The sequence below is a fragment of the Lates calcarifer genome, linkage group LG23, assembly GCF_001640805.2.
Source record: "Lates calcarifer isolate ASB-BC8 linkage group LG23, TLL_Latcal_v3, whole genome shotgun sequence".
In the NCBI taxonomy this organism is placed as follows: domain Eukaryota; kingdom Metazoa; phylum Chordata; class Actinopteri; family Centropomidae; genus Lates; species Lates calcarifer.
In genome coordinates this window covers 3,866,733-3,880,270 of record NC_066855.1, presented here as the reverse complement: position 1 = coordinate 3,880,270, position 13,538 = coordinate 3,866,733, and the positions used below count along the sequence as shown (strand labels likewise).

Genomic DNA, 13,538 nt, shown 5'->3' with positions numbered 1-13,538 from the left:
CCTCCATAATTCCTCCTAATCCAAACACTAACATAACAGTAGGATGTTCAATCTAATTGAAGAGGGGATGAAAGCCAAGGATATCCTGTGTGGGAAAAGATATCTGGATTAATTAGTATTGTTGTGGTAGTCTATGGTTGTGTGTGCTTGGTTGTACAGCTATTTGTACGCGTGTGTAACAGTATATGTGCGTGGACGTGTGTTTGTGTATTTGACAGTATGTGAGGGGGTAATTGTTACTGTGTTATATCCTATATGAGGAGCCACAACCTCATCAGTGAATGTTCACTGTCATAAGAAGCATGTTTGATTGGATTTTCCTGTTTTAATCACTCTGCCTCTATTTTTGCCTGTGGTGGTGGGGCCTAGCTAATTACACGTATGGATTAAATTTGAATGTCAGCATGTTAAAGGCATGCAATCATGGCCATAAACACATAGAGGAAAATCAGGAGGAATCATTTTAAATGAATAAATCACATGTTGAGTGTATGGTAGCATTTGACTCCTTGTGAGAACTTGAATTTATTTGTATCCTTGTGAGGACCTTGTATACGCGAGTGTATTCATCTGAACGAATGGAAACTTTGTAGTAAAGGTGGAGAGACTTTCTACTGTGACAAGTAAAAAATGAACTTAAGGAAACTGAATTCGCACATTGTGCTAAAAATAAAAGACCCTCAACTGTAAATACTACTAAGCTACCACTCAGGTGGTCTGCTGAAGTGGTTCCAATGGCTACAATTCAACCAAGGAAAGAACTAGAGAAAGTGATGGCTATTCAGATCCACTGAAAATATTTAAAGTGTCAGTCTCAAAACAAACCTGTTCATCTAACACGGTGTCCAACTAGTTTTAATGACAAGAGTGTTTGTAACTGCTCTGAACTGTCATGCTCAAAGACATGGGTCAAAGTCACTGAAAAGGGGCAGGAGATGGAAATGTACCTTAAGTGGTTTTAGATGCAGTTCAATCATTCAAAAAGCACTTTGGTTGGAGCACTCTGACACTGTTACTATCCTCTTGAGGTAGCAAAGTTAGAAATAACATGACGACTTAAGAGAAACAGATGATCTTAACATGGTGGACCATGGTCCTCATCCCATCTCATACCAACTGTCAAAATAGGTTTCTTGCACGATGGTATTTTCCTACGCTAAACTAAATGGTAATAGCTGGATGAACATAACCAGACCTCAACTACTGAGGTTGCAGATCAGAGAAAAGTCAAATGAGCATAATTTATACTGAATAAATACATATAAATACTGTTATAAATACTGCCATAAAATGTTGTTATAAATGTTAATGTTTATTTACAAAATTTACATTAAATATGGTGTGGTTAGCTTGATCGAGCTAATGTGAGGTATTTCGGACATTTTTGTACAAAGAGTGAGGCTGTAAATTAAAATCTTATAAAAAAAGAAACTTAAACAACGCCTGGTATCAGAAGTAAGAGTAACAAGCACATGCTTGGTATTCTTGGTTTTCTACTTGTTCCTGCGGAGTCACATTTTCCCGTAATATACAGGATGAATGCGATTGACTGAGGTACATATGTGCATTAAGCCTGGGCTTTCTTTCTCTTCTCTCCATCTTTCCCTGAGAAACTGAAGAATATTAATATTTAGAATGATTGTTGCCTCACCTCGCTCTGCCTTGCCCCAGAGGCGCTTTCAGCAATGCGCAGCGTGTCGGCACCCGTCAGTTTAGTGTGTTGTTAGCCTGCATCTTGGGCGCTAATGTTCCCCCACAGTTTATTGCTTGGTGAAATGGCTCCATTAGTGTTGAAACCCACAGTAATGGCATGCAGATGGGCTGTCATGCGCTAAAGCAAGCTAAGAGTTGTGAGAGGGAACGCTGACAGACAGGCAGGAAGTCAGAACGTCTACCTACCAGAATGTCTACCTAACTTATTTGCCATAGTCCTCACCTGTGCATGTGAGTGGCATCTCAGTGTATGTGCGTTAATATGTGTGTATGTGCACACATGAGAGAGAAAATAAGTGTGTGGCTGAGTTTGTGTGTGTTTATGTGTGTGCTGTCTCCTCTCAGGGGATAGCAGGCGGTTTAGAGACGTGTTCACTTCTATTCAGCTGTTACACTCTACTGCTCCTTGGGGGTCTTATAGAAGCAACGCAGCAGTGAGGGGAGAGCGTTGTGATGACAGTGGGAAGTGGCCGCTATGCCGCTCTACAAATTGCTCTGCTGGCTAAAAGAAACTTTAAGTTGGTTAGCGATGGCCCGCAGGAACTCTGAACTTTCAAACTCAGTGGGAATATTCCAACCACCGTGATGTGAAATATACCCAGTTCTGCTGCGGCAGCATGTTGATGAAAATAGACAGAAATAAGTCTATAACATGTTATCTCTGGTGCAACCCATCTCCTGGGACTAAGGGATAAATATGTGTACCATTTTTTGGCTTTATAAGAGAGTAACAAACACTGAGAGGGGGTTATTGCAGTTTCTGTCCCTGCTGCGTTTTTAATTGTTGTTTACTTGTGTAATGTGATAACTGCATCATGCCTATTGGTTCACACAGGAGCCACAGAACATGGTTATGGGATTAAAGATAATTAATGTGTTGCAGCTTCACTGCTATTTCACACACATCAGGAACAGAATGATTAGCAAACTAAAGCTAAAAATCGGATTCGTTTTCAAATCCAAATCTGAAACCAACAAAATGACAGTGAAACTTAGAGGGATGTCAGCGTGCATGTATTTTCACAGTTTCTCCTAAATAAACTCCAGGATTCCTGTCAGGCAGAGTTTTAAATAATGATTTAATTGCCATTACTTTTGGTTAATAAGCTGTATGTATGTATTACAAGTCTATAGCTGTGTGAGGCTGTACTTACCCACAGCACTGCTTTGAGCTAAACACTAGCATCAGCCTGCTAACATGCTTTAATGACAATGCTAACATGCTAATAATGTTTACCAGTTTTGCACATAGTCATGCTAATATCCTCCAATTAGCACTAGAAAGTACAGCGGGCACCAGAGAGGATTAAGTTAAGAAGTCACCAAAGTTAACAGTTAATCCAGCAGGGAACATCAAAGTCTGAACCAAATTTCATGCTAATCTATCCACAAATATCAACTGTATGGTGCCGCTTGAGGGCAAGTCATTGGGCTTCATCCCCTGGGATGCATGAATGATCGTATCAGATTTAGTGCTAATCTGTCCAATAGTTGTATTTTATGTTGTGCTGTATTTTATATTTCAGTGACAAAGACAATGACTGACATGCAGACGTCATCCCTGGATAAAGCTACGCTGCTAGTGTAGCTAAAATCAGAGGAAATGACATTTGTTACTGAAAAAAATGCCATGTGAAATGCTAACAAACATCATGCAAGTCAGATGCATTTTGTGCCAGAAGGCAGTAGTGTGATTTTGCCTTTTCAGAATGTAAATTGTGGTTTGATCTCATATTCTGAACCTAATGGAGGCCTCACTGGAATTCTCTGTCGGCCCGAGGAGTAGTTTTTAGCCACTGGTTTCAGTGTTCAGGCTTGTTACAATGGAACAGGAGTACTTAGAGCTATAAATGAAAAAAAAAATTATTTTTTTTACAAGCTTCTTTTGTTTATGTAAAATTAAATACTGTTATGAAAGTGCTGACATCTTTAACATGCCTCCAATAGCTCTTCAGTAGGTGGCCTTCCTGGCAACCGAGTTAACGTTAACATATACTGCACGTAACTGTGGTGTTGTGATCACAGGAATCGCAGGAGACCATGTCAAGCTTGCACATCAGATGGACACAAATTACGCAAAACTGTTGTATTTTGGCGCAACATTAGTTTTAAGGAGCCAAAAATATTTATGGTTTATCCTAACTCTGATTAAAGGTGTTGGTTTCTGGTGTTCAGTTAAAAAATACTTTAGTTCAGGCTCAATATGCAGCAATTATAGTCAGTGTTTCTCATCTTAAGGAGTCACCCAGCAGTTTATACTAATGCAGTCACACTATATGTCACACTATTCTCCTGGCTGCTTTGTCACAAACACAGATTTCACTTGCACACAGATTTAGTGAAACACACAACACAGTGTGTAGCTAGGTGGGCGCAGGTGCTCCTTGTTGTCCTGATGAACCACTCCTGTCTCTCTCCGCCTCTCAGCCACTACATTCACATCCTGTGCTCCAGTAAATAACAGCGTTCGGCCATTTTTAGTCAGCAGGTGGCTAGTTGTTGGGGAGGTTGTGCGCTATGTCCAAACAAACTGTTGAAACAATCTTCCATCTTCACTTTGAGAGAGTGGGAGTCCAGTCGGTGGTGGTGTGAAGAACAGTATTGTGGGTAAATGTCACAGAGAGCCTTCTGTTCCATATGTGACTAAGTGAACAAAAAAAAAAAAACAACCTCAAGTATATCCACCAATTTGTCTGCTCTAACAACAGACTGAGAGAACAGGAGCAGATAATGTGACTGGAGACTGTCAGTGTAATTTTTTTTTTTAGTACTTGGACACATACATTTACTCTACACATGCAGAAGGCGCTCATCTAACCACTGACTGTTGCAGACATATGGCTCACTTCCTGTTGTGCTCACGTCATTTGGGATGGACTGTAGAGATGGAAAGATTCTCATGTTCACAACTTGTGTGTCTTTACATCACCGGCTGTGTGATTGGGCTGAATAATACATCAGTATATTCATTAAATCTGGGTTGAATTATCTTGAAATACAGAGTTTGGCTGATGTGTTTTTGAGTTGCCTGTGTCATGTGCATCTGATGGATCAGATACCCTTCTATGTTAAATCTCCACAGGCCATCACTTGTCTTTTACTTGTTTTATAGGCTTGTAAAAATGACCTGAAGCGTATTTTTATGCTACTTTACTCACATAACTACAGTGAGTGCCTGAATGCAGCCTTTTGCACTTTGAACTGCTGCTGCTCTGCTAACATGCTGCTTGCGCTACGCCTCCACACTAAGTCCACAGAATGGGAAGAACAGGAAACCTCCCCCCATTTAAATAAGCTACTTCTGCTGCGCTACCAGATTCAAACAAATAAAAGGCTTGTTAAAGTAGTTGAATCAACCTATAATGGTGGCAGTTACATCTAAATATTGTAGCCGTTTCTAGCAGTTATGTCAGAATTTCCACTTACCCTGACAGAACTGTAAGTTAGACTGACTGTAGTTATAGTCCCACAATATTAGAACTAAACAGTACAAAAGTACAGCTGAGGCTGATGGGAAAGCCATCAGTTCTTCAATAGTTGTAAAAATAATTCAGTGTGGACCAAACTAAACTGACTCAGGCTGATATGCTGCTGACATGGCTAAAAGGTTTCACAGGTGAAACGGTTTAAATTCAGTTGAATAGCTGTTGGGTCAGATGTTTGGTTACAGAGCTGCAGCTTTAGATGTGGGAAGTTTCAGTGTCTTGCTTTACATCAGGCTTAAAAACAGCTCCTATTTAGGATGTTCTCTGGACTATGTCAAGTGTGACATTTTAGAAAAAAAAAAGAAAAAAAAAAGCAACTTTTCTCCTGAATTCAAATGAGAAAAAGGCTTTTAGTTCAAGCAGGAAGACAATTATCATTTTAATTTTCTCATCACACCACCTCTCCACCTCCTAATTATTACCAGTGAACTCGCTAAGTTATGTGCACATACTTCTCTGTCAACCATGATTAACCTAGCCGAAGGGTATTTAAACCCTCTTACGTGTTTTTTTTTTTTTTTTTTGGGTCACTGTTGCTTCGCCTCTCCACCAGCAGTGTCTTCCCCAGAGATTTATTGCTGTGATTGAGCAGTGTGACAGAGATACGGGAACATGTCTGGCATGTTTTAATTGGTACATTGGTAAATGTAAGAGAATATAGATAAATCTACTTTATATCATCTGGTAGTGTACAGAGAGAAACATATACATATTTATGTGAAAATATAAGGTTAGTATTTATGGCCTAAATGCAACAGTTGGGATACATCTGTGACCAGTCAGACTATGTGTCTGAAACCAACCCACTGCATTAAATAAAGTGAATCGTGGCCATTTTTGACCCCACTGAATACTAGAATCATCAAAACACATTCCAGCTTGGCGAGTGAGCGAGGAGCGCTGATCCCCGCCAGCTCTCCCAGTCTGTCTCGCTGGCTGCAGGCCCAGAGGGCAGGGCACGGCGATGGATGGGCCTGTCGCCGGCTCTCTGCTGCCCAGATGGCTCGCTCTGTCAGCGGGCTCACCGCCAGGAGGGGTGGCACCCTGACGTCAGGCCATGATTGGATACGCCAACTTTCATTCGCTTCCCTCCCAACACCTGTGGACTGCGTGGAGAAATGAAGGGGTGGTGGCACTGGAGCCTGGCCGAGTGCGTGAGTGTGTGTGTACTGTATGTGTGTGTGTGTTGTTGTAAGTTTTATACATGTAGCATGAGGATAATAACTTTATACTGAGGGTAAGTCTGGCTAGTGGTGGTAGTTTACGATTGGGAACTTTATCAGATTTAGAAGTTCATACTTTGGAAACGACTGACATCAACATCTCACCATGACATCTATTTAGTTGCTGTACCTGAGCTTTTGATCACACTGCATCATCTTCCTCAGTAGATGGTGTTTGCCCAGTTGTCATAAAATTGTAGACGTTAAAAATTCAAATTTCTCTGAGCACTTTAAAGCTGCTATAATCAACATTTTTTTGTTGGAAAACACACTACCTGTCCAGCACCAAACAGCAGCTAACAGACAAAGTTAGCAGCTAGCTTGCGAACATACTGGAGCATTTAGCAGCTAAAGAGACAAACTGTTAGAGGCCAAAAAATGTGGTAAAAGGAGAGTGAATACTAAGCTAACCGACTGGACAGGTATACTCAGTCACAACACTAAATGAATGCTCCTCTGTATCTGCAGGTGGTATCTGCAGCTCCTTAAGGAACCGTCTCATGAGACTGTTTCCAAGCTCAAGAATGAGCTTTCACTTTTAGCATTTAACCCAACACACAGAAGAAGCCCTTAAAACCGCTTCATGAGACAACTTCAGCTGCAGAGGAAGACCCTGTGTACGATCAAAAGCTCCAGAACAGCTAATAAATGGACTGTTTTGTCAACTTTTCATGCTAAGATTAAATGTTGGATTGAGTTAGGCTAATGCAGGTGGTTGCTGACTTGATTGGATGTCTGTGTTGTTCTGTAATATAGTTTTATATCATTTGTAAGCTAATTGATTTGTGTGGCCCACAAACCTTCATTACTACTTATGTTAACAAACTGATGATCTATGTTTTTGCCTGTCCCTGGGTTGGACACACTGCTGAATTAAGTTGTTGAATTCAGAATTACTGGCTCATACTCAGAGTAACTTCTTGGGAGCAGAGCAGCCGCGACCGCGACAGACATTCAATTCAAGTAAACCCCTCTATTTAAGCTGATAATAATATCACAGAATTATCAGGAATTATGCAATAACTACACAAATCCTTTTAGAAAGCAATTCTCAGTTTGGGTATAATTTTTGATAAAGCTCTTAGCGGTGTCATTGTTTACTGCATAAATCTCCCATTTACTGCGAGTCCTTCCAGACTCTGGTATGAAGTAATTTGAGTGAACCAAACAAAAGTGGATTTAAGTCCTCAGGCATTATACTGCAGAAGATTTGTGTTGTGAAATTACTTTCTTTATTCCAACAATAGGAATGGGAGACCTAACTCATGGAGCATGTAATTTAACTGGCCTCAGCCGTCATTACTTTGAGTTTGAAAACTTTGATGAACATTGGATGAATGGTACTATTCTTCTTTGCTTTTTCAACAAGTTTTCACAGATACTAGCTCACAGTGCGGAGCCAAGAATATCTGACGTCCGCCGTCGTCTTTCCACCATGTTATGATAACTTCCTAGACTCCATTAGAAGCTGAAACATAAAATAGGCTCTTGTTTGTGTCTCTGGTGATTTACCCAGCTCACATCTGAAATGTTAACATCAGGCCTCTCGTGTGTTCAAAAGCTGCTAGCCTGTGACCCAGAGTCCCTCACATGTACTTGAAGTGTGCTCTTGTATGAGAAATATACTCAGGGAAAAACATCAGTGTTGTGGATTTTACAGCTTGGCAGCTGATGAAAGTGCTGCGGAGAGACTTGTGTGTCTTTTATGTGTGTGTAGTCAGTCTACGTGTACGCATGTGTCTGTATTTTCATGTGTGTGAGGACACTGCGACAGCGTTTTGGATCAATAAACAGGAACTAGCTTTCATCTGTCACAGTAGAATACGTCTCCTGTAGGAACAAAGCATAGAGCAAAGGCCACCTCGCTGACCTCAAGTCAGTCCAGAAAGCTGCCATCTTGTGAGGACTTCTTTTGTAGTATCAATCATCTGCCAACAGTCTCAAAAATGAGCCGTCATGTTCTTTCAGGGATGGTGATTTTTACAAATCATCACAATTTTGCAAGAGTGAACCTCAGTTTCAGGCAGAACAGCTTTAAATGTTAAAGTGCACCAGACTGTGTGGGTTTGTGAATGAATTACTGTCCTGTAAACATTCAGTTTCTGCTGTTGTGTCCAATAACAGCCATTTGTTCGACTGCAGAGTCCACAAGCAAGCAATCCCCACCTGCTCACTCCCCTTGGGCTGCGCTGGAGTCAGCTAATCTCTAATTTAACACGGATAGAGTAGAGAAAATATGAATACAATATACAGTAGGCGTGAATTGTATTCAGCTGAAGATGAATGTGTTGATGTATTTTAATGTTAAAATGCTGCATCTGATCAGCAGCTTTGGCGATACTGTGTGTTTTGAGTCTGTTTTTGCCGTTTGTTATGCAAAGCCGATGACACATCTCCAGATTTATGTGTTTTGATGTACAAAAGTTTAAAAAGAACAAACTTTGAGATGACAGATACACGTCAAAGAGTCATCATCGTCCATTTAGCCAGCAGAACTGAGGAGGCGTTTTTTTTGGAGCCATACGTGTTTCTACTTTCTGAAGAGGCTAAACACAAACTGTGTCACATGAATACCAAAACAAACCGAGGCAGACGGGAGGCAGAGCCACACATGTTAACATATGATCTACAAAAAACATAGATTGACACATAATAAAAATATAATTTAGAGATATTACATCTTCAAAAAAAAAAAAAACAACAACAAACAACTGCAGTTAAAACCAAAGAGCGCTTTTAGCAGCATGTTGCAGAGCAGCAGTGAGCTCAGACTTTAACACAAGCAGAGATGAACTTGTTGCTGCTGAACACCTCCATTGACTCATATCATCAATGGTTCAAGTCCCATGAGTAATGTGAGTTTTCTCTATCATAAGCGTTAAAATGAGCGCACAAGATGTAAGCATTAGCATCTTCCAGAAACTAATTAATTGAATTAATTTCAACTCGTGGCTGCAGAGGCCACTGTTGCTTATATTTTGTTGCAACGTTATTTTTCCTGTTTGAATCCCTAAAAGCATTATGGGAACTGTAGTTCCACAACCCAGTGCATCACTGTCCCCCAAATTAGAAGTATCAGAAGTGAGACGTCCTGCATATTCACTCGTGTTCTTAAGATGTTTCCTGACAATTTGAATTTTTACCACCACTTACACACGTGCAGGGAAAGTTGTTTGCACAAGTCCAACTTTTAAAGTACTGAAAAGGTCCAACAAGCACAACAACACATGGGAATCATTAGATAAAATCAAGATTTATTATAAAAATACAACCAATTATGTCACAGTCGTGGTGCTCAGTATGGTCATTCATTACAGTTCAACATATGAACAAGTCAAAATGTGTGATGTTCCCCTAAAGTCATAGAGAAAATGTGCTCTGAAACAAAGTCTCTCTCACACACACACACACTCAAAAAGATAAAGAACAATGTGATTGAGCTCGGCTACCATGAGGATATAAAAATAGATAAGGACATAAGGTTCCTTCTCAGACAGGAAATGAAGGAGATGGACTGAGTCGTCTTTCACACATCACACTCATTATCCATTCCTCTCAGACGCCCCCTCCTCCCTCCATCACATGCTGACTTTTTGGAAAAGAGACAGAATCCGTCAGTGTGAAATGAGGTCAGCGATCGCGTCGCTGATGGAAAATCACCTACAGACCACGGATGGACACAAGCACACACACACACACACACACACACAGACGGGGAGTATGTACACTTTCTCTCCAACACTCACAGTTTCTCTCTGAGACACACACAGATGTGTTGCTAAAGGGTTGCCATGACAACTCTCTTACATTCTCAGTCGGTCAGGGCGAGTGTGAGAGTCTGTGTGTGTGTGTGTGTGTGTGTGTATGTGTGGAAAGTGTAATCGAGTAGAGTCATTTAGGGCTCACAGAGAAAGTCATTTTGTTGCAGAAATGTTCATTTTAAAGACAATTTCAGGACTGTGAGCTCCCAAATAAGTCTGCAGCCAGTAAGCTGTAACACTGTTAGGGTGTTTCAGCTCTGACTAAAGAGTCAGGAAATACTGCGCTCCTCCCACCATTAATCACCAACAGTTCGCATCACTATCACGGTTATTTCAGCCTGACACAATCACACTTTCATCTTATTTACTGAGCACCTGTGTGTGTGTAGAGTTCACGTGCGTGTGCAGATTTAACTGATGTGATTTAAATGTGTTGCACCATAAATTTAGACTGAAATCACAGTCCGATGATGAAATGTTTTCATCATAAAAACAACCACAGTGAGGGGAAAACTAGTCAGTTTGATCCACGCTTTCATAGACAAGTAACCAGGAGAAAACCAAATGGATATTGCAACACTCGCGCTACAGAGTAATTTATTGGTAATGAAGTAATCTGATTTGATCTCAGATGTGACACGAGGGACTTTCTGCTAGAGGGCAGCGCATTCAAGCTTAGTGATCAGCTGGGCACAAATAAGCTCTGCTACATTAAAGTTATAATCCTTGAGATTTTTATTTTTTATACCATTTATGGGCTCCTTCTTGTGCAACAGCCATTCAGTGTGTTTACATTGTGGAGTCCGCCATTCCCACGCTGGCTTTAACTTTCTGTCCATATTCGTGAAACAAATTTGTTTGTGACTGTATCTCATGATACCAGCCTCACTGTTTACTGTTCTCTCTCCAAAATGCAGTGTCAGCGCTTTGTTATGGAACTACTAATGCGAACCAAACATCTCCTACTGCTGCTGCTTCACGTTGTGAGTGTGTAACAGGCAGAAACAGTCACAGGAGAGGCGGTGTGTTTGTCGCACTGACCGTGATATTTTACCACGAATACAATCATGAGGAGCATTACTTTTCTTTTTACTATGGATCAGTTTTAATGAACATTGCCACAGGTGTTTCCTCAGGTGTATTTCTATCAATCAAGACTGAAATCTTGAGGATTATAACTTTAAAATCTGTTTCCAGTAAAAAAGAAACAAGATTGTCATTTGGTTATAATTAATATGGATTAAGAATAATCTCTCAAGTCAACATGAATTCAGACTCTACAACACTATGGACAGTAAAAAAAGTATTATTTATCTTTTCCCTGCACGGACACTGTCAGTGGCTATAGATAAACAGCTCAAATCTGAGCTGAGGTCAGAGTTAGAGTTACATCTTCCAGGTCAGTCAGACAATATACAGAGTTAAACATAAATAAACACACACATACACAATATGGTGATGTGATGAGATTGCATAGGATGGCCAGCCAGGTATTACACTGCAGCGACAGCAAATGTAGAAGAAAGAGCTGGATATTTTAGGATCCTTTAAGTAAGAGTCCACCCTTCAACACTGAGCAGCTGAACTAAAGTATCTTTTCATTGCTCACGCCTCCAGTAGCCGCTCTGATCAAGTCGTCAGTGTCTCAGGGTGGAATCTTCCTTAAACGATGGAACAGTTTGGACACATTTAAAGTTACACTGGCAACATCTGACCACAGCAGAGCGTACAGTCTTGAACTGTTAACATTTTACACTGCACAGACAGACAGAGTGGGTGTCAGAGGATGTAATGCTACTTCAGATACAGGAGGACTGAGCAGAAAAGGAAGTGCTTCTCCACAGAAGAACCACCGGCTTTAGAGAGCAGAGACAATAACGACAATCTGCCGAGAGAGAATCTGAGGGAAAGCATTCAGCAAAGAGAACATAAACCCAATTTAATTTCATCATAACATTCAGTAAGATTTATAATGTTTGGTTGGCATGTGGTCTCGTCTTCATGGGTTTAAATTCACTGCCTTTCTCTTATTTCAGGTCAAATAAACAGTACATGCCTCAATATAAATCCTGAAGTTTTTTTTTCCACTTGAATGAATACACAGATTTTTTGAAGACTGGGACATTGGTCAAAAGTTTATTAACATCTCATGTTCTTATCTGCAAACACAAGTTGACCAACACACCAATCTCCAAAAACACGTGTTGTATGCCTCTAAGAACAGGGGCTCCAAACTGTAAAATCCAAACAAAACCGTTAAATAAAAGAAAAAGACCCGGCCACCAGTTTTCCCTCCATCATCGGCCCTCAGGCCTGCAGGAGCTTCCTGAGGTCTTCGTCCATGCCTCGTGCTCTCAGCTGCTCCAGGCTGTGGTAGCGGTGGATGACGTCGTCGGCGGTCACCACCACCACCCTGACGCCGTGCGTGTCGTTGCCCAGCTGGCATCCGATGGCCGAGCTCACCACCATGTCCAGGCCGCCGTGGCGAGTGCCGGCGTTTCGGTGGTAATGGCCGGAGAAAACCGCCTTCACCCCTGTGCCGGAGAGAGAGGTGTGACTACATACAATCCCTGGTTAGCCTGATTTGGATTGTCTGTTTACGTCACTGATCTAAACCGGGATATTACCATGAATAGGCAACATGTTGCTGTTTGAGGTGTCATGTAATTCACACCATGTCTCACCCTGTATCCCTCCAAAAAAAAAGGTGCAACACACACAATTATTAACATCTCAAAGCAGAAAATAACCAAAATACTGAATATCTACTTGGAGTTGACAGGGTTGGTGATCAATACCAGTGACTCAGTGTTTGTTCCACACTTTAAATAACTCACTTTACAGCCTCTGGTGCATTTTTAAACAAGGATCTGCTGCTCAGTTTCTCAGCATTTGATAGATGACATTTAGTTATAACTCACTTAGCATTAGCATAACATCTTCATTATTAGTGGCATCTCTCGAGCATATACACAGATATTATACTACTGCACTCGATCAGACTGGCTGATGCTTTAGGGGTGGAAAAGGAAAGGTAGAAAATGGGAAGAAGAGAGAAAGAAATAAAGACAACACACTCTGCAGCCTTGCACTTGTAGAATATTTTGAAAACTCAGGGAACTTTCATTAGGGGAGCCACGATTTTCAATTTATTTTCAATTACAAACGACATGGTTAATAGAACGGGTTTGGCTCGGCCCTGCGGCACTGATGCTGTGTCACTACAGTTGAAATGACTACACACTTAAAATGGCACACCAAACAAGCCTCACTTTGAATGAGGGGTGCAAAATGAGTTTTTCTTCGTGTGAAGGTAGTATTCGTCTGGGTCTGTGAATTTGTCTCCCTAGTTTGGG

At 41.0% G+C, this 13,538-nt stretch overlaps 1 protein-coding gene across 1 annotated transcript in view; it reads right to left on the bottom strand.

Annotated features, from left to right (window-relative positions):
• Positions 1–9,655: 9,655 nt before the first annotated feature.
• cpped1 (calcineurin-like phosphoesterase domain containing 1) overlaps positions 9,656–13,538 on the bottom strand; it is a 29,988-nt gene continuing 26,105 nt past the window's right edge. The window contains 1 exon segment of the mRNA XM_018685499.2: positions 9,656–12,716. Within this exon segment, the coding sequence (XP_018541015.1) occupies positions 12,490–12,716 (227 nt within the window). The 3' untranslated portion in view covers positions 9,656–12,489.